The 26,416-nt window shown below is 45.8% G+C and overlaps 1 protein-coding gene across 2 annotated transcripts in view; it reads right to left on the bottom strand.

Moving 5' to 3' along the window:
* The window catches only part of LOC143923720 (uncharacterized), a 104,782-nt gene that overhangs the window by 35,293 nt on the left and 43,073 nt on the right, over positions 1 to 26,416 (bottom strand). Inside the window, exons 6-8 of one of the 2 annotated variants that reach the window (XM_077447531.1) lie at positions 26,147 to 26,227; positions 7,717 to 7,797; positions 2,865 to 2,945 (exon numbers count right to left, since the gene is read on the bottom strand). In XM_077447531.1, coding sequence (XP_077303657.1) covers positions 2,865 to 2,945; positions 7,717 to 7,797; positions 26,147 to 26,227 — 243 coding nt within the window. The remainder of the gene's footprint in view (positions 1 to 2,864; positions 2,946 to 7,716; positions 7,798 to 26,146; positions 26,228 to 26,416) is intronic. The other variant, XM_077447532.1, reaches the window with a different exon arrangement.

Below are 26,416 nucleotides of genomic sequence, written 5' to 3'. Positions count from 1 at the left end.
TCTGACTAATAAGTAAAGCTTTGCTGATCTTCTTGTAGCCTTCACCTTTCTTGAGTAAATAAATATTTTTTTCTTCCTCAGACCTTGTGACATTTGTCTTCCATGTGGTGTCATTGCTGACAGCATGAAATGGAAAGGAGCTGTCTTTGTTAAGGGCACTTTCACACTGAAGTGGTGGGGTCAACAGCGGTATATTGGCGCTAGTTTTAGTGGCGCTTTACAGTCGTTTTAGCTGTGCCAATAACGGGGCGCTACAGTGCCTGTAAAGCGCCTTAGAGCCGGTTCACACAGGGCCGACTCAAATCCGACTTCAGGTCGCCCCTAGTCACCTCAGGTCGGACAACATTTAAAAATCAATGTAAGTGAATGAGAGCCATCTTAAAGCACGCTACTGAAGTCGCTCCGACTTCAGAAGAGGTTCCTGTACTACTTCAATCCGACTTGTAGGCGACTGGTACCCATTGATTTCAATGGAAGTCGCCTCCAAGTCGGATCTCCGTCTATACGGAGGTGACTTTGACAAAATTATTAGCTCTGAAGGGGGAACTCCATGCCAAATTTATGAAAAAAATTTGGCGTGGGTTCCCCCTCCGAGAGCATACCAGGCCCTTAGGTCTGGTATCGATTCCAAGGGGAACCCCCTACGCTGAAAAAATGGCGTGGGGGTCTCCCCCAGATCCATATCAGACCCTTATCCGAGCACGCTACACGGCCGGCCAGGAAAGGGGGTGGGGACGAGCCGTTTTTTCGGCGTAGGGGGTTCCCCTTGGAATCCATGCCAGACCTAAGGGCCTGGTATGCTCTCGGAGGGGGAACCCACGCCAATTTTTTTTCATATATTTGGCGTGAAGTTCCCCCTTCAGAGCTCATTCTCTGATTGGCCACGGCAAAAGTCGCCTGGCCTGGGGCAACTTAAAGTCGTGTTGTAAGTCGCCCCAGGTCGTGTCTAAGTCGTGTTCAAGTTTTCTCCAAGTTGCCTCACAAAGTCGTCCTGGAAGTCGTGTCGCGCCTGTGTGAACCGGCTTTCAGTGTGAAAGTAACGCCGGTTTATCTGTCTGCTGGACACCTGTTTAATGAATAGACTCACCTGTAGTTGAATTCTTGTTGATTAGGATTTTGTTGTGTAACATTTAGCTTTGCCCGTATACACCATATGAAAATCAGATGGGAATGAGCTGTCTGTCTATTTTCGGATCGTTAGTACGATGCTTTCGACACAAATTTTCACTTTTTCGTCAGACAAAAGCTGGATGAGTAGACTAGTAAATTTTTGGCGAACGACAGCTCAACGTCTGATTTTCGGATGGGCAGTACAGTGATCGTCCCACAAAAGTTGAAAGTACAAATGCGCATGATCGGAATCAACGCTCACCGAACTTCTACTAACACGAAATTAGCAGAAGGGGCCCAAAGGGTCAGTAAAAAAATGAAAAATGAACTTCCTCTTTATACTCTCGAAGTACATCACTACGTTCGTGTTTATCAAACGACAATTTAGTAGTTAGTATGCTAAACAAAATCCTGCACATGCGCCTTTGACAAAAATTTACGGTCGGTCGTACGGCAATTGAACCGTGTGTACAAAATAAAAAAATACATAAAATCACTTGAATTTTATCATTATTAATATATAAAATTCACAAACACTAAGCTATTGCTTCAAAATCAGCAACAACGTTGTCACCCTGCTGTCAACAACTATTGGGCTTTTCCATGTAACTTGTGTAGCACTGCCCCCATAGGGATTGCTGTGTGTGAACTTCCCTGGGCCTTCCTCTGATTACCTTGCAGCCAGTTACTAGGTGTTTTCACACGACCAATCTTACTCTCATCCGCTCATTATCCAATAATCAATCCAGTGTTTTTTTTTTCTTTTTTTGATATTTATTGTTGGAACTTGGATGGGAGAAGGGAATAGTGGAATGCTCTAACTGGAACCATTTACAGATGAGGCCAACTCTCACTTGGCCTCACCAGGATGAATGTGGTAGCAGACTCTCTGCTATACCATACTGCACTGGTATGGGAGACATACGTCTTTTGCTTGCTGTGGCAGCAGACTTGTTGAGACTATTTTATCTTCAGAACATTCACTAGCATCCCCTTTGGCTGACACCCATCCACTGACTCTACTAGGTGACCTTGGGTGGCCCTCATAGGTAGGTTTGCCACCTCATCCCTTTAAACCTGAACACATATGAATCACACAGGTTCTGAGGCTAATTTAATTCAGATAAGTCACCAAGTGAGTTTAATTACCACCCTAATCAGCCACAGGACAGGCCCCATGACATAGGTCTGTACTCGCAGTAAGCAGAATCAGGACCGTCCCAGTGTGTCTCATTTCCAGTCAGCTCTGCAGGACATCTGAGTTGCAGCTTTACTCAGATTCAGGCCCTCAGGTTGACCACCTGAGGCCACATGGCAGCCTGTACAGACGAGGGGCAGCCGCCCCCCCCCCCCTCCGGGACCCCACTCTCCAGCCGAAGACCTTGAGCACATGTACCCTTGGCATATATACAGTCACCCTGCATGCATTGAGGCACTTTCCTCTGCCAATAGCCAGGGCTGTGACTATGCCTATGCTCTCACTTGTCAGGTTTCCTCCCACTGTCCATTATGCCCCATCCTATTGGACCAGTGTAAAACATTCAGACAACATGAGCAGTATCTGAGCACCATGAGCAGACCCCATCAATGGATCCCTGCTTCCTGATAGGCAGAGAGCATCTAAATTTACCTGGCAATCTTCCTGTTAAGCAGAGAGGCCCAAAAACGATACTCTCTTCTAGAACCTACCTAGGACGGTGCTACACTAGTGTGTTAGAATTTGAAGAGACATTATATTGATTAAGCCACTATACCTCTATTTTCTTGGATTTGTAGAGGCAGTTCCTCCGAATGTTCAGTAGGGTTTCCTCTGGTTTTATTTGCCGATTGGTTTTCTTTGACAGGAGTGTGTAAGAAAATATAAATGAAGGCATGTGAAATAAAGAAATTCATATACTAAATACTGTCATTGCAGATATTAGACCCCTTACAGTTACCAGTCAGCAATATGTTGGTGATATGGGTATTTAAACTGTATAAAATATCCTACACATAATTCAAACCAAACAGAACAACATCAAACATGACACAAAGTGATTTGAGAGCTTCACCCGATAATGGTTCAACCATTTTACTGCTGCCATAAGTGTTAAGTAGTACATCCTCCTCTCCCTATTCCATTGCCCACTTTTCTACTCCTTTCTAACGTCTCAGTTTCATTACCCTGTGTGTTTTTATCCCTGGAGATTGTTGCCCCTGTAGATTTCTAAAAGTATTTTGCTAAACCTTTGTGCACCAGTAGTAATACTGGCAGACAGGTGAGACCCCCGAAAGATGTTCTGAAGAGTTATGCCACGTACACACGATTGGAATTTTGGTCAGAAAAAGCTCTGATGGTTTTCCCGATGGAATACTGACGGAATTTTGCTCAAGCTGTCTTGCATACACATGGTCACACCAAATTCCGACCGCGGTAAGGTACAACACGTATGACGGGACTAGAAAAAGGAAGTTCAATACCCAGTAGCCAATAGCTTCTGTCTTGTAGTTGAATCTGAGCATGCGTGAGTTTTTGCGCGTCGGAATTGCATACACACGATCGGAATTTGAAATTGCTCTCAAATTTTTGCTTGCAAGAAATCGACCAGCTAAATTTCCGATGGAGCATACACACGGTCGCGTTTTCCAATGAAAAGCTCTCATTAGTCTTTTTCCTGGCCGAAAGTAAAAGTCCAGTCATATCCTAACTATACTTAAACCTACTCCCACCCCCATTCTAAGCTTGTTTTATCTACCCTGTGACAGGAAAGATCTGTATACTTACCTATTCTAAGGGCCCTCTGGTCCGGTCACATAATCAGCTGCCAGCGGCAACTTCAATGTAGAGGAGGGACAGCCGACAACGGATTGCCCATTGTAAGCATATGCCGCTGTCCCTCCTCTACACTGAAACCGCTGCTGGGACCCGATCATGTGAGTGGACTTCAGAATAGGCGAGTATAGGCATCTTTCCTTTACAGGGTAGTTAAAATAGGCTTAGAATGGAGGTGAGAGCAGGTTTAAGTAAAGTTAGAATGCGACTAGACTTTCACTTAAACTGTTAAGATAGCCATAGATGGATTGAAAGTCAACTGGTTCAGCAGGGACCATCCAAATTTCTATCCATGTGTGGCCGTCCCTGTTTTGACAGAAGTAAATCATTAGATGCATGTGAGGTATGCTGGAGTATAAAGGCTTCACACCAATAGTCTAACCTCCCGTACTTAAAACTTTTTTGGATAAAATGGTCACTTCAGATTTTGATACATTTCTTTTGGTTGCACTGGCTTTTGTGCTAAAACACAATACTTTTGTTTTTGAAGGATCCCACTATCTCCAGGTCCAGGGCACTGTGATGGGGACTATGAGTAGTGTGGGGGGTGGGAATGCAGTATTTTTTCAGACCTGGCTTTGCCAATGTGCCTGTGCCACATTTTGGATTATGTGGGCGAATTATGTGGTTTGGTTTCCATTTTGGGAGGGGGTGGAGGGCTCCAGTGTCCACAGGCGGTCTTGCTTATCTGATGTTTTTTCCATCAATTTTATTCTACCCACCTGCAGGCCTTTGGCACTTTTTTTCGCACCTGGATACAGGGAATATATGTACAGTACATGGTTTTAATTTACACTGAAGGTCTGATATGTATTAAATGACAAATCCATATGAGGTATGAGAGGGTAAGTGCTGAAGTACACTCAATAGACATTTTGTGATAATTATGCCGTGTACACACAGCTGGAATTTCCGACAGCAAATTTTTGATGTGAGCTTTTTGTAGGAAATTCTGAGCGTGTGTGGGCTCCATCAGACATTTTCTGTCGGAATTTCCGACAACACAAATTTGAAAGCTGGATCTCTGCCAACAAAATCCGTTGTTGTAAATTCATTTGTGGCATGTGTAGACAATTCCGACGCACAAAGTTCCACGCATGCTCGGAATCAAGCAGAAGAGTCGCACTGGCTATTGAACTTCATTTTTCTCGGCTCGTCGTACGTGTTGTACATCACCGCGTTCTTGACGTTCGGAATTTCCGACAACATTTGTGTGACCGTGTGCATGCAAGACAAGTTTGAGCCAAAATCCGTCAGAATAAATCACTAATTTGTACAAAAATAAAATTTATATAATTGCTTTTTTTTTTCACACAAATATAATTTTCTTTTCGTGGAATTTGATCACCACTGGGTTTTTTATTTTTTGCGATATAAATGAAAAAAGACCCCAAATTTTGAAGAAAAAAAACCTCTTCTACTTTCTGCTAGAAAACATATCCAATAAAAAATTAAAAATAAAATCAAATTTCTTCTTAAATTTTGGTCAAAATATATTCTGCTGCACGTCTTAATATGTGTATATTGATTGGTTTTAATGAAAATGATAGCGTGTACCAGTGTTGATTTCATTGACTAAAATATTTTCGTCAACTAAATTAATACTATTTTAGTCGACTAAAATACGACTAAAACTAAAAAAATTCAGATGACTAAAATATGACTAAAACTAAATTGGCATTTTAATCAAAAGACTATAATTAAAACAAAAACATAGTGCCAAATGTGTCCGATGTGTCCGCCATAATGTCGCAGCGATGATAAAAATCACTGATCACCGCCATTACTAGTAAAACAAAAAAAAAACTTTCTCCTATTTTGTAAACACTATAACTTTTGTACAAACCAATCAAATGCTTATTATGATTTATTTATTTTTTTTAACCAAAAATATGTAGATGAATACATATCAGTCTAAACTGAGGGGAAAAAAAATGTTTTTTTATACATTTTTTGGGGAGAGTTTTTTTTTTTTTTTTTTTAAATTTGTCGCTCTTGTTTTGTTTATAGCACAAAAAATAAAAACCACAGAGGTGATCAAATACGACCAAAACAAAGCTCTATTTGTCAAAAAAAAAAAGACGTCAGTTTTGTTTGGGAGCCACGTTGCACGACAGCGCAATTTTCAGTTAAAGCGACGCAATGACGAATCGCAAAAAGTGCTCTGGTCTTTGGCCAGCCAAATCCTCTGGGGCTGAAGTGGTTAATGAATAATTAGACTCACCTGTAGTTGAATTCTTATTGATTTGGATTTCGTTGCCTAAAATTTAGCTTTTCCCATACACACGATAGAAAAATCAGATGGGAAAATTCGTAAGACGAGCTGTCTGTCGATTTTCGGATTGTTAGTACGGTGCTTTCGACACCCATTTTCACTTTTTCGTCAGAAAAAATCTGGATGAGTAGACTAGTACATTTTTGGTGACCAACAGCTCAGCATCTGATTTTCGGATGGGCAGTGCAGAGATCATCACACAAAAGTCGAAAGTACAAATGCGCATGATCGGAATCAACGCTCACCGAACTACTAACACGAAATTAGCAGAAGGGGCCCAAAGGGTGTCGCTCAAAAAATGAACTTCCTCTTTATACTCTCGTAGTATGTCACTACGTTCGTGTTTATCATTAAGGGGCTTCTATTGGGCTTATCCAAGTAACTGGTGTAGCACTGCCCCCATAGGGATTGCTGTGTGTGAACTTACCTGGGCCTTCCTCGGATTACCTTGCAGCCAGTTACTAGGTGTTTTCACACAACCAATCGTACTCTCATCCGCTCGTTATCCAATAATCAATCCAGTGGGTTTGTTTTTTTTGGTATTTATTGTTGGAACTTGGATGGGAGAAGGGAATAGTTGAATGCTCTAACTGGAACTATTTACAGATGAGGACAACTCTCACTTGGCCTCACCAGGATGAATGTGGTAGCAGACTCTCTGCTATACCATACTGTCCTGGTATGGGAGACATACGTCTTTTGCTTGCTCTGGCAGCAGACTTGATGAGACTATTTTATCTTCAGAACATTCACTAGCATCCCCTTTGGCTGACACCCATCCAATGACTCTGCTAGCTGAACTTGGGTGGCCCTCACAGGTAGATTTGCCACCTCATCCCTTTAAACATAAACACATATGAATTACACAGGTTCTGAGGCTAATTTAATTCAGATATGTCACCAAGTGAGTTTAATTACCACCTTAATCAGCCACAGGACAGGCCCCATGACATAGGTCTGTACTCACAGTAAGCAGAATCAGGACCGTTCCAGTGTGTCTCCCTTCCAGTCAGCTCTGCAGGACATCTGAGTTGCAGCTTTACTCAGATTCAGGCTCTCAGGTAGACCACCCGAGGCCACTTGGCAGCCTGTACAGACGAGGGGCAGCCGCCCCTCCCTCCGGGACCCCACTCTCCAGCCGAAGACCTCAAACACATGTTCCCTTGGCATATATACAGTTACCCTGCATGCACCGAGGCACTTTCCTCTGCCAATAGCCAGGGCTGTGACTATGCCTATGCTCTCACTTGTCAATTTTCCTCCCACTGTCCATTATGTCCCGTTCTATTGGACCAGTGTAAAACATTCAGACAACATGAGCAGTATCTGAGCACCATGAGCAGACCCCATCAATGGATCCCTGCTCCCTGATAGGCAGAGAGCATCTAAATTTACCTGTCAATCTTCCTGTTAAGCAAAGAGGCCCAAAAACAATACTCTCTTCTAGAACCTACCTAGGACAGTGCTACCCTAGTGTGTTACAATTTGAAGAGACATTATATTGATTAAGCCACTATACCTCTATTTTCTTGGATTTGTAGAAGCGGTTCCTCTGAATGATTAGTAGGGTTTCCTCTGGTTTTGTTTGCCGATTGGTTTTCTTTGACAGGAGTGTGGAAGAAAATATAAATGAAGGCATGTGAAATAAAGAAATTCATATACTAAATACTGTCATTGCAGATATTAGACCCCATACAGTTACCAGTCAGCAATATGTTGGTTATATGGGTATTTCAACTGTATAAAATTTCCTACACATAATTCAAACCAAACAGAAGGACATCAAACATGACACAAAGTGATGTCATTGGAGAGCTTCTTCAGAAAATGGTACGACCATTTTACTGCTGCCGTAAGTATTAAGTAGTACTTCCCCCTCTCCCCATTCCATTACCCACTTTTCTACTCCTTTCTAACATCTCAGTTTCATTACCCTGTGTGTTTTTATGCCTGGAGATTGTTGCCCCTGCAGATTTTTAAAAGTATTTTGCTAAACCTTTGTGCACCAGTAATGATACTGGAAGACGGGGGAGACCCCTGAAAGATGTTCTGAAGAGTTATGCCGCGTACACACAATCGGAATTTTGGTCAGAAAAAGCTCTGATGGTTTTTCCGATGGAATACTGATGGGATTTTGCTCAAGCTGTCTTGAATACACACGGTCACACTAAATTACGACTGCGGTTTCGTACAACACGTACGATGGGACTAGAAAAGGGAAGTTCAATACCCAGTAGCCAAAAGCTTACATCTCATGTTCTCGAGTTTTTGCGCATTGGAAGTGCATACACACGTTCCGAAATTTCCGATAAAAAGTTTTTCCGTCAGAAAAATTGAGAACATGCACTCAAATTTTTGCTGGCAGGCGATAAATTCCAATGGAGCATACACACGGTCGCATTTTCCAATGAAAAGCTCTCATCGGTCTTTTGCTGGCCGAAATTCTGATCGTGTGTACGCGGCATTAAAGTAAAAGTTCAGTGATATCCTAACTATACTTAAACCTACTCCCACCCCCATTCCAAGTTTGTTTTATCTACCATGTGACAGGAAAAATCTGTATACTTACCTATTCTAAGGGCCCTCTGGTCCGGTCACATAATCAGCTGCCAGCGGCAACTTCAGCATAGAGGAGGGACAGCCGACAACGGATTGCCCATTGTAAGCCCATGCCGCTGTCTCTCCTCTACACTGACACCGCTGCTGGGACCCGATCATGTGAGTGGACTTCAGAATAGGTGAGTATAGGCACCTTTCCTTTACAGGGTAGTTAGAATAGGCTTAGAATGGAGGTGAGAGCAGGTTTAAGTAAAGTTAGAATGTGACTAGACTTTCACTTCAACTGTTAAGATAGCCATAGATGAATTGAAAGTCAACTGGTTCAGCAGTGACCATCCAAATTTCTATCCATGTGTGGCCGTCCCTGTTTTGACAGAAGTAAATCATTAGATGCATGTGAGGTATGCTGGAGTATAAAGGCTCCACCTCAATTGTCTAACCTCCCGTACTTAAAACTTTTTTGAATAAAATGGTCACTTCAGATTTTGATACATTTCTTTTGGTTCCACTTGTTTTTGTGCTAAAACACAATACGTTTGTTTTTGAAGGATCCCACTATCTCCAGGTCCAGGGCACTGTGATGGGGACCATGAGTAGAGTGGGGGGTGGGAATGCAGTATTTTTGCAGACCTGGCTTTGCCAATGTACCTGTGCCACATTTTGATGAGGATTATGTGGCCAAATTAAGTGGTTTGGTTTCCGATTTGGGAGGGGGTGGAGGGGAGCCCTCCACAGGCGGTCTTGCTTATCTGATTTTTTTCCATCAATTTTATCCTACCCACCTGCAGGCCTTTGGCACTTTTTTCGCACCTGGATACAGGGAATCTATGTACAGTACATGGTTTTAATTTACACTAAAAGTCTGATATGTATTAAATGACAAATCCATATGAGGTATGAGAGGGTAAGTGCTGAAGTACGCTCAATAGACATTTTGGGAAAATTATTCTGCGTAGACACGGTCGGAATTTCTGACAACAAATTTTCGATGTGAGGTTTTTGTAGGAAATTCTGACCGTGTGTAGGCTCCATCTGACATTTTCTGTCGGAATTTCCAACAACAAAAATTTGAGAGCTGGATCTCAAATTTTCTGCCAACAAAATCCATTGTTATAAATTCCGAGCGTGTATAGACAATTCCGATGCACAAAGTTCCATGCATGCTCGGAATCAAGCAGAAGAGCCTCACTGGCTATTGAACTTAATTTTTCTTGGCTTGTCGTACGTGTTGCACATCACCGCGTTCTTGACGTTCGAAATTTCCGACAACATTTGTGTGACCGTGTGCATGCAAGATAAGTTTGAGCCAACATCTGTCGAAAAAAAATCACTAATTTGTACACAAACAACATTTATATAATTGTTTTTTTTTTCACACAAATATTTTCCTGGTGCCTCCATGGTAGCATACCTGTGATAAGCTCCGCCCCGGAGCCCCCCCCCCCCCCCAAGATACTTAATATGTAAAAAAAGTGACAACTCTCCCCTCCACCAGCATTCTCCTTTTTTTCCTCATACCTGATGGATAGTTTGTGTGCGTGTGCTTACCTCTGCCATGTGCAGTTTTCATCTGGGTTCAGGCCTCTCCCAGACGCAGTCCCCTATCTTGGGCTGCTAACAGCACTGATAAGAGGGGAGCCCCTTCTGAGGGTCTTTTGGGGCAGCAGCAACTGTCCAAAACTTGGAGCTTATGGTCCTGCATGATAGGCTAAGCTGGCATCGGCGGTGGGACAGATAAGGCTGTTTCTCGTGCCTATTTCATAACCTTGGTCTCCCTTATATTTTATTTGTATTCCTTCACTCTCCCTTCTCTTTCAGCGTTGGTGGTTGTAGTGGATGAGCGAGCACCAGGTTCGAAGCACCGCAGGGAAGGCAGCGTTATTAGCTGGGCTGTCAGCGTATTGGCTAAGCAGTTTGGCGGGCAGGACGGAGGCGCCTGCCGCCATTTTGCTTGAGGGAAAGCATGTTACTGCTTTCCCTCAATGGAGGAAGGAAACTGGGGGGTGGAGCAAGAGAGAGAGGGGGCAGGCGGCTCGCACTCTCTAGTCTTACTTAGTCAGCTAGAGAGTTAGTAATCATTAGGCTGTAAGCAGTACAAATCCTCCCTTTGCTCTGATCTACCCCTCTGTTGTACTGGGTAAGAAAGCTCTATTTAATTAAAAGGTGGCAATTCCTTTGGCCGCGTACACACGGGCGGACTGTCTGACAATCCGCTAGTGTGTGGGCTTCAGCGGACTTTTTCAGCGGACAGTCTGGCGGACTAAGTCTTTCGGAATTTCCGTAATATTGTCCGTCCAAACTTGGTTTCAGCGGACAGTCCGCTCGTGAGTAGGCAAGTTGGACGGACTAAGTATGGCGCATGCTCAGAAAGGATTTACACGGCCAAAGGTTGCATTGCAGTGTATTGGACGTCGTATTTCTAGTCCCGTCGTACATGCTGTACACGTCATCGCACAAGCTTTCAACGGACTGTCTGTTCATCGTGAGTGGTCAAGTCCGTTCATTCAAAAGTAGGACGGACTGTCTGTCGGATTGTCTGACAGACTTAGTTGGACCGATAGTCCGCCCGTGTGTATGCGGCCTTAGACTTGTCTTTGTAGGTTCCATGAGGAAAATACTATTCTATGTATATATGATGGTTATTTATATATATATATATATATATGGAAAGGCCAGTATGGTGGCCTGGAATTATGGGTGGAGCCCGGTGGTGTATATAACCAGCCCGTTCGCCTGGCTCCCTCGTCGGTTCCGGTGCGCGATCTCTGATACGTCAGAAATCAAGGGCCGACTATCCACAAGACTTTACAGTGAGCCGGGTTCGTGAGTTCCACGTTTTCGTCCGCCTCGTGTCGACAAAGCCTTGTCGTTCGTCAGCGTCCGTCTGGTTGCCGTCTGAGTCGCTATACTCTAAATCGAATTTTCCGTTGTCGTACAACACGTCTGGGCCGGCTGTCGCAGGTAGGGCTTCGGCACCCTTTTCGTTCATGTGTTATTAAGTCACGTAAACTAGATTCTTGAACTCACGAACCACTCACTTAGGTTACACGAACGTCTTAATACCTCATGTCACTACCCCTTCTTCGAAGAAGTCGTTGTCACCTTTTCGGTACTTGTCGTTCGTGCCGACAGGCACTTCGTTTCGTAGCACGTCATTGCTAAACCGAACGACTCATTTCGTCGTGTTCGAATCGATCGAACCGTTTCGAAAGCACAGCTGTCTGCTTGTCACGCTAAATTGAGCAGTTCGGGCAATGTCAATCTCAGGTTGTTCAAAAAAAAAAAAAAAAAATCATTTTCATACCGTTTGTACTATGTCCGTCAGGTCATTTCTTTCCATGTCAATCATTGCAGTCATTTCAATCTTGCCAGTCGGTTATGTCGAATCATTTCTTTTTCTGCCACTTCTAACCATGTTATCATTTCTGTCACTTACCACACTCCGATTCGAATCCCGTCGCATCTCCAACGCACCGATTCGCTTCGAAGTGCCCCAAGGTTCGCCCTCATTTCTGTACATGCTCCAGAGACTGAGTCACTCGCAGGTTCAAGCATGGTCCTTGATTCTAGTCTTTGTCATGGCATATCATTTCTGTCACTTATTACGCTCCAACTCGAATCCCATCGCATTCCTTATGCATCGATTCGTTCTGGTGCGCCCAGCTGCTACACCTCATTCCAGTACCCCCCCCCTTGCCTGAGCTCCACGTGGCAGGCTCCCCCCCTGCCTGAGCTCCACGCGGCGAGGTCCCCCCCCCCCCCCCCCCTGCCTGAGCTCCACGCGGCGGGGTTCACCCCCGCCTGAGCTCCACGTGGCGGGGTTCCCCCCCCCCTGCCTGAGCTCCACGTGACGGGGCCACCCCCCGCCTGAGCTCCACGCGGCAGACCCCCCCCCCCCCCCCCCCTGCCTGAGCTCCACGTGGCGGGCTCCACCTCCGCCTGAGCTCCACGCGGCAGGCCCCCCCCCCCCTCTGCCTGAGCTCCACGTGGCGGGCTCCCCCTCCGCCTGAGCTCCACGCGGCAGGCCCCCCCCCCCCCTCTCTGCCTGAGCTCCACGTGGCGGGCTCCACCTCCGCCTGAGCTCCACGCGGCAGGCCCCCCCCCTGCCTGAGCTCCACGCGGCGGGGTTCACCCCCCTGCCTGAGCTCCACGTGGCAGGGTCCACCTTCGCTTGAGCCCCACGTTCTATGTGCAAGTTGCGTTAGAAACAAAAAGGAATAAAAAATGGGGAAGGGAAGGAAAGGAAATTTTGCATCTGCGGCGCAACCAAGTCACGTCTCTGTCGCCATATGCACGTTATTCTAAATTCAGTTGTCTGCTCGTTTTTATGAAGCTTGTTTCAATTATGTCTTCCATCACATTTCAAGTCTAGCTAGACATCTCTCTGCAGGTATAGGAGTCTCATACAAACTCACCTTCATCTCCTCAGATCAGTCGAGTTTTCAGTAGGTCCAACCTGCACCGGGTCGGACGGTGCCTCCTTAGGTAAGAGAATCTTCTGGGAAAGGAACGCTCACAAGCGGTAGTATCCTTCTCTAAAAAAAAAAAAAAAAAAAAAAAAGAGAAAAAAAAATGTTTGCTTAGGAGTCTCCTACGAGTCTTGTAATCCATGTCACCCTCTTAGGTTCCGTATAGGAGAAAAACCCGGACCCTAGGATTAATAGGCTCACCAAGCCTGGATTTTGCCACCATGTCCCAGGCTGGCAGCGAGGACTTCACGGCTCCCTTGTCCCCGTCTCTCGTCTCAGAGAGCGGCAGCCAAAGGTCCCTCAGATCATGGACCATTCCAAGGCTGACAGCCGAGTTGAGGCGTAGGGGTATACCCTTCCCAGCTACAGCCAGAAAGGCCGAGCTCTTCAGGCTCCTTTTTCCTCCCCCAGCCGCGGTTGAGGATAGCGTCCAGCAGGCCTCCCTGGGCTCTATCGCTGCTTCCATCACGCAGCTTCACACGCTGGTGTCATCCCTGACGACCTCAATGTCAGAGGTTCAGAGTCGGGTGGCCCTCCTCGAGACCCGCCCAGTTGTTTCTCCTCCTACACCAGCTTTACAAGCAGTGGAGAACACCAGCGCAGGTACCCCCGGGTGTACACCAGTAGTGTACCCTTCTCATTTAATATCAGCCAACATCAGGAAGGACATCCTAGAGGGAAAGGACGTCAATCTGGCTTCACTCCTGATATCCATTCACGAGCTGGCAGAAAATAAAGCTTACACTTGGGGGGACGTGTCGGTGGTCCTCAAAGCCAAAGACCCCAGGCTGGACAGGAAGCTTTCAGTCACCGAGTTCACCTTGGCCTTCGGCATGCTGAGGGACGTCATCTGCTCGGCCTCCCCCGGCAGGAGGGAGGAACTGGATCGCTACCTCCACGTAGTAGTTGACCTGGGGTACAAATACGGCGGTTTTGCATTTTATGACTATCACCGCTCCTTCTCCGCTAAGGCGGCCGCCAGGCTCTCCCAATTTCAGACACCTACGGACTGGAGTGTCTTGGACACCGAGTTGTTCTGTCGACACTTCGCAGGGCTGCGGTCTCCTCTTTGTGCCATTTGCCAGTCGGCTACTCACACTGCGACTTGGTGTGCCAGCTCAGTGGCAACCCCACCCGTAGACGGTCCATCGACCTCAGGCACTGCCCAGGCCCTACCGGCGCCGGTACGCCTGCCGCAGACGGATAAACTGGGGCGCCCGGTCAAGACCTTGGGGGGCGCAGCCATCTGCAACAACTACAACAGTGGGTCGTGCAATTTCAGCCAGTGCAGGCTGCTCCATGTATGCTCACGATGTAATAGAGCTCATCCCAGGCTCATGTGCGAGGTCAAGCAGGCTAGGAAATCTTGACTAAGCCGGGTCAACGTGTCGTGGCTCAGCGTCTACCTCGCCAATCATCCCACCCCCTCACTTGCCACCTACCTAGTCCAGGGCTTTACTCAGGGCTTTCATACAGGACTTATTTCCCTCCCTCACCTGACACACGAGTGCCAGAACCTGCGGTCAGCAGCTACGGACGTGCAAGCCATCGACCAGCTATTACAGGCAGAGCTAGACCGGGAGCTCATCATAGGCCCTTTCACGAAGCCCCCATTTAACACCTGGCGAGTCAGCCCTATTGGGCTTGTCAAGGGCAAGTTCTCCAATAAACTTAGGTTGGTCTACGATTTGTCAGCGCCTTATTCTTCCTCTGTCCCCAGTCTCAACTCTCTTATCCCCTCTGAGGAGTTCTCCCTTAAGTACGCGTCCGTAGACATGGCCATCCAGGCCATTCTCAAGTCAGGCACAGGAACATGGCTCTCCAAGGCCGACATCTCGGACGCCTTCAAGCTCCTTCCTATCCACCCATCTCTCTGGTGCTGGCATGGCATCAAATGGAGGGAGCTCTACTATTTTGCCACTAAGCTAACCTTCGGGTCCAAGAGTAGCCCCTGGCTCTTCGACTCGTTTGCGCAGGCTCTCGAATGGATCTTGCTGCACGTAGCCCAGTGCCAGGGAGTCATACACTATTTGGATGACTTCCTGCTGGTCGAGTCACCTGGCTCCCTTCCAGGGGATTTGGATAAACTAAGGGTGGTCTTCAATAACCTTGACGTCCCGATTGCTGAGCACAAGGTGGAGGGCCCTGCGCAGGCAATCACCTTCCTCGGGGTCAGCTTAAATACCAGCACTATGCAGGCCAGCCTCCCCCCGGATAAACTAAGCCGCATCAGGTCGGTCATGAGGGACTTCACCCGCACCAGAACTTGTACCAAGAGGCAGTTACAGTCCCTTCTCGGTATGCTTAATTTTGCCATGCGCATCATCCCTCAAGGTCGCGCTTTTATATCACGCCTGTTAGTCCTACTGTCTCATTCACAAGACCCGGAGCATATCCTCAGCCTGGACCCCGCAGCTATAGCTGATCTTGCCATGTGGGAGGAATTCCTGACGTCCTGGAATGGTGTGTCCCTATTCATTCCCTCCGTGTCCTCCTCGTCACCGCAGGTCGTGACCGACACAGCGGCCTCTACAGGTTTTGCGGCAATTTTTGGCCACCTCTGGCTCGCAGCCCCTTGGCCTCCTCAGATACTGGCTATTCCGGGCTTCACCGAGACGTCCTCCCTATTCGAGTTGTACCCCATCGTAGCCGCTGCCCATACGTGGGGCCGCAGTTGGTCCGGTCAAACAGTGACCTTTTCAACGGACAATCTCGCCACTGCGGAAATCATTAACAAAGGCAGGTCCAAGTCTCTGGAGATTATGTCCTTCCTGCGGCGGCTGGTCCAGCTCTCGTTATTGTTTCAATTTAATGTTCATTGTGCCTTTATCCCCGGTAAATGTAATCGGGCAGCGGACGCCCTCTCCCGCTTTAACTTAGTTTCCTTTTTCGATCAGGTGCCCGGAGCCGGACCAACGTCAGCAGTTATCCCGGACTGGTCTCAACTGACCCTGGATTAACTCCTCACCTAGTAGCCGCAACGCAACTCATCAATCACTCCCTCGCAGACAATACCCGCAAGGCCTACCAAACAGCCTGGAGGGCCTTTAACCGTTTCTTAACGTCTCGCTCCACAGAGACCTCCCGGGTCAAGCAAGTTCTGGCCTTCATTGCCCATTGCCACTCGGACTTGGCGTTATCCTTCAACACGATCCGACTATATCTGGCCGGGGTACAACATTTTACGTCCCTCCAGGACCCTGCTGAACCCTCCTTGTTCACTTTTCACGCCATTCGGGCCGTCATGCGTGGCATCCAGAAACGCCAGCCTGCGGCTTCCCTCAAACGCCTGCCTATCACAGGAGACGTTTTCAGAAACATGTCCGATATTCTGGCCACTGCACCTTTCGGACTCCACACTAGTACCATTATACAAGCAGCCATACACCTGGCCTTCTACGGCTTCTTGCGGCCAGGCGAGTTTACCTCCAGCAGCCCCTCAGCTCGCACGCTATGCAAGCACCACCTGGTCAGGCACGGAGACCATTTCATCCTACATATAGCAGTATCCAAGACGCAGCAGCTCGGTCCAGGGACGGACATACATTTTTATAAAACTAACAACCGCTGGTGCCCGGTCGCCATGCTCACCCGCTTGTTGACCCTTCTGGCCGATCAACCAGGAACTGGCCCGCTTCTGCCATTCCACGGTAAGCCACTGAACGCAGCCCAGTTCATGGAGCATGTCAGGATACTCCTGGGCATCCTTCACCTCAATCCGGCTCACTACTCCGGACATTCATTTCGGATCGGAGCGGCTTCAACTGCCTCCCGCCAAGGGGTCCCGGTCCACGTTATCAAAAAGTTGGGTAGGTGGAAGTCCACCTGTTTCGCCCGTTACATACCCAATCCGCAAGTAGAGATGGCCCAGGCCTTTGTCAAGCTCACCCAGTAACAAACTTGAATCAATAAAGGCATTTCCCTACCTGTATGTTTTTGCCCCCTTATTTTGGTATACCCTACGTTAGGCCAGGGCACACTTTCAGGTCCGGTTCAAGTAAGCGAGTTTGTGTTAACCTTGTTTGTCATCCTTATCCGTATCGGTCAGAGGGCTCTGGGCCATAAATGGAAAGGCCAGTATGGTGGCCTGGAATTATGGGTGGAGCCCGGTGGTGTATATAACCAGCCCGTTCGCCTGGCTCCCTCGTCGGTTCCGGTGCGCGATACCCACCCACCCATCCCCTGTCAAGGGCATTTCTCAAGCATTTTACTCCTCGAGCGAGTACTCATTTCACTTCATTTCATTATCATTTCATTTATTACTCATTTCTCTATCAAGGGTATGCCCCCTTATTTTGGTATACCCTACGTTAGGCCAGGGCACACTTTCAGGTCCGGTTCAAGTAAGCGAGTTTGTGTTAACCTTGTTTGTCATCCTTATCCGTATCGGTCAGAGGGCTCTGGGCCATAAATATATATATATATATATATATGTGTGTAAAAAAAAAGGGGTAAAAAAGAGAGCGTCATGCATATATGTATATAAAATTATATATATATATATATATATATATATATATAATTTTATATACATATATGCATGACGCTCTCTTTTTTACCCCTTTTTTTTTTTACACATATATATATATATATAAATATATAAAAAAAAAATCTTTTTTTTTAGGGCAGGGAATACACATTTTCCCTTTAGAGGAGCATATGCCGGTGTTAAATTTTCTTTTCAACTTCCTTTCTTTTACTCCAGTGTCTATTTTTGCTGTCTTTCGATCCTTGCCTGTCCCACAGTTATGAGCCTGCCGCCATCAGATCAAGACCTTCGTTTTCTTTGGTAAGGACACACACCTAAAAAAAAATAAAAAAAAATTTTTTTTTAAAAAAAAATAGTTTTTCAAACAAAAGAGTGCCTTTATGCTGTTACTTTGTTACAGCCCTATACACCAAGAGATGTCTAGAGATGTCTAGAGATGTCTAGGAGGACTTCTGGTCATTGCAGCAGCCATTCCCAGCCAAGATCGGATCACAGAAATCAGCCTCTAAAAGACATCACTCACCCAGCCCGCCAAGGCGGGAAAAGTCCAAAAAATGCCAGGCATGTGGGGCAACCCCCATGATAAATAAACTACTCTGCAATGACTGTTTTTCGGGGGTATGCAGAGCAGGAGCAGACGGAGGTACAGCAAGTGACTGACCTAATAAAAAAAGTGGTCAAGGACTCATTAGTAGAGTTAATGCATTCATCTCCATCTCAGCAACCTGCGGAGCAGATTCTTCCGGGCCCATCAGCCGCAGGGGCTGTAGTGGCCACCTCAGGGTCACTACCCCTGGAGACAACGAGGAATCGGAGGATTCGGCGGAAGAACTAGAACCTTCAGGTTTTAACTTTTCCATTGGATAGGCGCATCGATTCAGACCTAAGGAAGGCCTATCAGTTGGCAGGTGGAGCTTGCAGGCCAGCGTTAGCTCTAGCCTCAGTATCCAATGCTATGAAGGTGTGGACGGAGAATATAGCAGTAGCTATTCGTCAGGAGGTACCTAAAGATGACATCATTAAGGCTCTGGAGGAGCTAAAATTGTCCGCAGATTTTGTAGGGGAAGCAGCAATCCATACAGTACGGTACTCAGCTAGAGCAATGTTACACAAAATTATGGCACAACGGGCCTTGTGGCTGAAACCATGGGCAGCAGACGCAGCATCGAAACAGAATTGGTGCAGAATCCCCTTTGATGGGAAAGCTCTGTTTGGGGATAGACAATATCTCGGGGTGACAGGGGGAAAGTCAGGGTTACTTCCCCAGGATAGAAGAGTGAGACGTTTGAGAGTTGTTTCTTCTAAAATTTCAGTCCTCTAGGAATAGGAACTTCTCTCAGTTCTGGCAAAACGGAAACACTAAGAAGAATTGGAGAAGTACTCAAGCCACCTTTCTAAAACCAAGCAAACAGAGAAGTCTCGCCAACCCCCAGGAGGAGACAAAAACTTAACAACATGCCTCTCTCTCTTCTGCCAGTAGGGCCAGGTTGAAGAAGTTTGTCAAGGTATGGTCCAGCCAATGCAAAGATCCTTGGGTGGTGTCTACGGTCCGTTTTGGTCATTTCTGGACATTCATAGATCATCCGCCACAAGATTTTTTCATTCTCACAAAACAGCCACCTTCGGCACAAAAGGCGGAGGCCATGCAGAGATATCTGCGCCTATTACAAGAACAGCAAGCGATAGTGCCTGTCCCTCACTCCAAAAGGTTCATAGGTTTCTATTCTCCTCTCTTCCTTATCCCCAAGAAGAGTGGAGAATGGAGACCGGTAGTGGAATGGAAGAGATTAAATTGCTTCATCCAGGTGGACTCTTTCAAAATGGAATCTCTGCAGATAATCATCCAGATGGTCCAACCAGGAGACTGGTTGATATTGGTGTATTTGGAAAACGCATATTTTCATGTGACCATTCTCCCGGCTTTTCAGAAATTTCTGAGAGTCGCAGTAGGGGCCATACACCTTCAGTTTCAATGCCTGCCTTTCGGGCTATGCACATCCCCAAGAATTTTTTCGGGTTGCGAGTTTTTCATTTTTTAGACAACATTTTACTGTTAGCTCCAAATACGGAGCAGCTGTGGAAACACAGAGAGATTCTCTTGTCCACCCTAAAGGAATTTTGATGGTTGGTGAACGCAGAAAAGAGTTGCCTGATGCCAACCCAGGAAATGATCTACCTTGGCGCTCTTTTCAACACTTCGGTCGGGACAGTGTGTCTCCCCCCCAGAAGGTCAAAGCAATTATTCAAAAGGTGTGTCATGTAAGAACGTTGACTCACCTGTCAGCATCGGATTGTTTAAGCTTCATCAGAACCATGTCAGCCTGCATGCCGATGTTACCCTGGGCACATTGGCATTGAGGAGTTTCAAATTGGGCTTCCTAACTCAATGGAAGAGGAAGTCACTGAGTCAACTGATTACAATTTCAAGGTCCATGCGGAGGGGCCTCCTCTGGTGGTCAAAGAGGGATTTAATCTCAAGGATTCATCAGCTTCATTGCCGTCCCTGGACCATCCTGACCACTGATGTGAGTGCGAAAGGCTGGGGAGCACATTGCGATCACCTTGCGATTCAAGGAAGGTGGGATTTCCCGACAGAAGGGGTGGTCTCCAATATTTTGGAACTACAGGTAGCCGGGTAGTCTATCTAGCCCTAGTGAATCTGAAGGAACATCTACACCAGCAGGAAGTCCTAGTTTGCATAGACAACAGGGCGGCAGTATCGTATATTCAAAGGCAAGGGGGAACGCACAGTATCTCTTTGTTGAGAGAAGTGGAGCCAGTTATGTTGTGGGCGGAATGAAACCTGCTAGAGCTGAAGGCAGTTTACCTTGCGGGTCATTTAAACAAAGAGATAGATCACCTGTTCCGTCACTTTCAGGAAAACGAGTGGTCACTACATCCCTCGGTGTTCAATTGGATCAGGGAGCTCCAAGAGCCACTGGAAATCGACTGTTTGCTTCGCCAACGAATACCAAGCTCCCGAGGTTCATCTCATGCCTGCCTCACCCTCGAGCAGAAGCAGTAGATGCCCTATGAAGCCCGTGGTGTTGCAAAACAGCCTATGCGTTCCCACCCAAGCCGTTAATTCTGAAATTCTTGAGCAGGCTGATGAAGTAACCAATCAGTGTGGTGGCAATTCTCCCTTACTGGCCGAGGAGGCCGTGGTTCGCCTGGACAATGGATCTCAGTACAAGTCGGCCACGCAAAATTCAAGCTTTCCCGCAACTCCTCTCTCAACAGAACTTTCTGCATCCAGCACCCCCCAAACTGAATCTGCATGTCTGTATGTTGAGAGGCAAAAATTTCAGTCATTAGGTTGCTCGGAAAATGTTATATTGACCTTATTAAAAGCCAGAAAGCCATCCACAAATTACGTCTATTCAAAGATCTGAAATAAATTCAAATTGTTTACAGTAGACAAAGGCCTGGAGCCTACAAGACCATCCAAGGCACTTCTACTGGAGTTTCTGCAAACAGGCCTTGACCTTGGTCTTAGTCTGAGTTCGCTCAAGGTTCAGGTGACAGCTGTATCAGTGGCAACTCAGAGGAAATGGGCAGAAGATTTGCTCGTTATTTATTTTCTTAGGGCGGTGAAGAAAATCAGGCCTCCATCAAGGCGCTCATTTCCAGCTTGGGATCTGCCTTTTATCCTGGACTGTCTAATGACACATCCGTTTGTTCCAATAGAATCCGCTTCACTATGGAACCTGACACTCAAAACAGCGTTTTTGGTGGCAGTAACTTCAGGAAGAAGAGCATCAGAATTACATGCCTTAGGGGCAGAGGAAGAACACGTAGTCTTCTTTCCAGATAGGGTGGAACTGCGGACAGTACAGGGCTTTGTTCCAAAAGTTTTGCACCATGCCACTCTTGCAGAAGCTTGGGCTCTACCTAAGTTTACAGATATGCTGCCAGGATAATTACAAGAACTAGATATCTCCAAAGTATTAAAATGCTACCTACAAGCCACAGGTTCTTTTAGAGTATGAAACAGATTATTCCTGCCCCAGGGCAGTATGAACAAAGGAAAAGAAGCCACTTCAACAACCATCGCTTCCTGGATTTGCAAATTGATCCAAAAGGTGTATAGGGCGAGAGGGTTGGAGCCTCCAGCGGTGAAAGCCCACTCAACAAGAGCAGTCTCTTCATCATGGGCGGCAAGAGCGAGTGTTTCTTTGGAGACCAGCCACTTGGGCATCCCCAAACACATTTATACGGCATTACAGAATCGATCCTGGTGTACTTACTACGGTGTAGTCGGCCCTCGTGATACCGCAATAAAAAAACATTTTGTTGAGCATTACCCACCCTATTAGCTATTTATTGTATCACAGGTATGCTGCCATGGAGGGACCAGGAAAACAGAAAATTGCATCATACTTACCGTAATTTTCCTTTCCTGGTGCCTATCCATGGCAGCATACAGCATACATGCCCTCCCACGGTATTCGGTATAATAGGAGAATGCTGGTGGAGGGGAGAGTTGTCACTTTTATAACATATTAACTATCCTGGGGGGGGGGGGGGGGGGGAACTCTGAGGCAGAGCTTATCACAGGTATACTGCCATGGATAGGCACCAGGAAAGGAAAATTACGGTAAGTATGATACAATTTTCCATTTTCTTTTGGTGGAATTTGATCACCACTGGGTTGTTTTTTTTGCGATATAAATGAAAAAAGACCCCAAATTTTGAAGAAAAAATCCCTTTTCTACTTTTTGCTAGAAAACATATCCAAAATTATTTTTTTTTTAAATAATCTAATTTCTTCATAAATTTTGGTCAAAATGTATTCTGCTGCATATCGTAAAAAAACAAACAAAAAAAAACTATTATGTGTATATTGATTGGTTTTCATGAAAATGATAGCGTGTACCAGTGTTAATTTCGTTGACTAAAATATTTTCGTCAACTAAATTAATACGACTAAAATACTGCAAAAATTGAGAAAGGGATATCAACAATCACTTAGTGGTAGAAGTGGATATCCCAGTAGAAATCTGAGTAAAAAGTGCCAATGTCCGCAATAGCTGTATACAAGAAAAATTGTGTAGGGGACTTATGGACTTTACAGGCACTTGTAAGAGACAAAATACAATTGAACAATTTTATTATTCCAAAAACGTACAAAATGGGATCCACATCAGCACACTGTCATTGTGAATATATATACTTATGTTGTAGTTCTTCAATGTTATACTGATGGCTATTGGACTCAGTCCATGATACCTATATGATATAGACTATGTTATACTCTCCGCTGATTGTGGTCCTCATTGATTGATGTATTTACCCTTTTTTGGCTTTTAACTTGGATCCCATTTTGTACATTATTTTGTACGTTTTTGGAATAATAAAATTGTTCAATTGTATTTTGTCTCTTATGAGTGCCTGTAAAGTCCATAAGTCCCCTACACAATTTTTCTTGTAGACAACTAAAATACGACTAAAACGAAAACAATTCAGATGACTAAAATATGACTAAGGACGCGTACACACGGGCGGACTGTCTGACGGACTTGGTCCGCTGAAACGTGTTTCAGCGGACAATCCGCTCGTGTGTGGGCTTCAGCGGACTTTTTCAGCGGACAGTCTTTCAGACTAAGTCTTTTGGAATTTCCGTAATATTGTCCGTCCAACTTTGGTTTCAGCGGACAGTCCGCTCGTGTGTAGGCAAGTTGGACGGACTAAGTATGGCGCATGCTCAGAAAGGATTTACACGGCCGAAGGTTGCATTGCAGTGTATTGGACGTTGTATTTCTAGTCCCATCGTACGTGCTGTACACGTCATCCTGCAAGCTTTAAGCGGACTGTCTGTTCATTGTGTGTGGTCAAGTCCGTTCATTCAAAAGTAGGACGGACTGTCCGTCGGATTGTCTGACGGACTTAGTTGGACGGACAGTCCGCCCGTGTGTACGCGGCCTAAAAGTAAAACTAAAATGGCATTTTAATAAAAAGACAATAACTAAAACAAAAACATAGCGCCAAAAGTGTCCGATGTGTCCGCCATAATGTCGCAGTCATGATAAAAACCACTGATCGTCGCCATTACTAGTAAAACAACAGAAAAAAAAATCGATCCCCTATTTTGTAAACGCTATAACTTTTGCACAAACCAATCAATAACCGCTTATTGTGATTTTTTTTTAACCAAAAATATGTAGAAGAATACATATCGGCCTAAACTGAGGGAAATAATATATTTTTTGGGGAGATTTATTATAGCAAAAAGTAAAAAATAATGCGTTTTTTTCAAAATTGTCGCTCTTATTTTGTTTATAGCGCAAAAAAATAAAAACCGCAGGGGTGATCAAATACCACCAAAACAAAGCTCTATTTGTGGAAAAAAAAAGGATGTCAATTTTGTTTGGGAGTCACGCCGCACAACCGCGCAATTGTCAGTTAAAAACGACGCAGTGCCGAATCGCAAAAAGTGCTCTGGTCTTTGGCCAACCGAATCCTCCGGGGCTGAAGTGGTTAATGAATAATTAGACTCACCTGTAGATGAATTATTGTTGATTAGGATTTCATTGCCTAAAATTTAGCTTTGCCCATACACATGATACGAAAATCAGATGGGGAAATTCGTAAGACGAGCTGTCTGTCGATTTTCAGATCGTTAGTACGGTGCTTTTCGACACCCATTTTCACTTTTTCGTCAGACAAAATCTGGATGAGTAGACTAGTACATTTTTGGCGAGCGACAGCTCAACGTCTGATTTTCAGATGGGCAGTACAGAGATCATTACACAAAAGTCGAAAGTACAAATGCGCATGATCGGAATAAAAGCTCACCGAACTTCTACTAACACGAAATTAGCAGAAGGGGCCCAAAGGGTGTCACTCGAAAAATGAACTTCCTCTTTATACTCTCGTAGTACGTCACTACGTTCGTGTTTATCATTAAGGGGCTTCTATTGGGCTTATCCAAGTAACTGGTGTAGCACTGCCCCCATAGGGATTGCTGTGTGTGAACTTACCTGGGCCTTCCTCTGATTACCTTGCAGCCAGTTACTAGGTGTTTTCACACAACCAATCGTACTCTCATCCGCTCGTTATCCAATAATCAATCCAGTGGGTTTGTTTTTTTTTGGTATTTATTGTTGGAACTTGGATGGGAGAAGGGAATAGTTGAATGCTCTAACTGGAACTATTTACAGATGAGGACAACTCTCACTTGGCCTCACCAGGATGAATGTGGTAGCAGACTCTCTGCTATACCATACTGCACTGGTATGGGAGACATACATCTTTTGCTTGCTCTGGCAGCAGACTTGATGAGACTATTTTATCTTCAGAACATTCACTAGCATCCCCTTTGGCTGACACCCATCCACTGACTCTACTAGCTGAACTTGGGTGGCCCTCACAGGTAGGTTTGCCACCTCATCCCTTCAAACCTGAATACATATGAATTACACAGGTTCTGAGGTGAATTTTAATTCAGATAAGTCACCAAGTGAGTTTAATTACCACCTTAATCAGCCACAGGACAGGCCCCATGACATAGGTCTGTACTCACAGGAAGCTGAAACAGGACCGTCCCAGTGTGTCTCCCTTCCAGTCAGCTCTGCAGGACATCTGAGTTGCAGCTTTACTCAAAATCAGGCCCTCAGGTCGACCACCCGAGGCCACATGGCAGCCTGTACAGATGAGGGGCAGCCGCCCCCTCCCTCCGGGACCCTACTCTCCAGCCGAAGACCCCCGGGCACATGTACCCTTGGCATATATACAGTCACCCTGCATGCATTGAGGCACTTTCCTCTGCCAGTAGCCAGGGCTGTGACTATGCCTATGCTCTCACTTGTCAGGTTTCCTCCCACTGTCCATTATTCCCCGTCCTATTGGACCAGTGTAAAACATTCAGACAACATGAGCAGTATCTGAGCACCATGAGCAGGGGCGGACTTACAACTTATGGGGCCCCCATGCAATAGATTAGGGGGCCCCCAGGCAATCAGAGATTATGGGGCCAAACAGTATACACACACACACAATCACATGGTATACACAGACATGTTTTTATTGGCTGAGAAGGTACTGGAGAGGTGGGGCAGCTATAATCTCAGGATTTTTAGACCAAAAGGATGTCGGTAAGGGACATTTCCAAGACAGATATAAAAAAAAACACAGATTTTTACATACTGTCCCTGGTTTTACTGAGGCTGGCAAACCTGATGGGGCCCCCTAGTGGCCTGGAGCCCTCGGGCAGTGCCCGAGTGGCTGAATGGTCAGTCCGCCCCTGACCATGAGCAGACCCCATCAATGGATTCCTGCTCTCTGATAGCCAGAGAGCATCTAAATTTACCTGGCAATCTTCCTGTTAAGCAGAGAGGCCCAAAAACGATACTCTCTTCTATCACCTACCTAGGAGGGTGCTACACTAGTGTGTTACAATTTGAAGAGACATTATGTTGATAAAGCCACTATACCTCTATTTTCTTGGCTTTGTAGAAGCGGTTCCTCTGAATGTTCAGTAGGATTTCCTCTGGTTTTATTTGCCGATTGGTTTTCTTTGACAGGAGTGTGGAAGAAAATATAAATGAAGGCATGTGAAATAAAGAAATTCATATACTAAATACTGTCATTGCAGATATTAGACCCCTTACAGTTACCAGTCAGCAATATGTTGGTGATATGGGTATTTCAACTGTATAACATTTCCTACACATAATTCAAACCAAACAGAAAGACATCAAACA

This window comes from Lithobates pipiens, unplaced genomic scaffold, assembly GCF_037356315.1.
Source record: "Lithobates pipiens isolate NorthernLeopardFrog02 unplaced genomic scaffold, aLitPip1_a1.2 Scaffold_22, whole genome shotgun sequence".
Lineage (NCBI taxonomy): Eukaryota > Metazoa > Chordata > Amphibia > Anura > Ranidae > Lithobates > Lithobates pipiens.
Note: the sequence above shows the minus strand (reverse complement) of the source record. Positions and strands in the feature narration are given on the sequence as shown.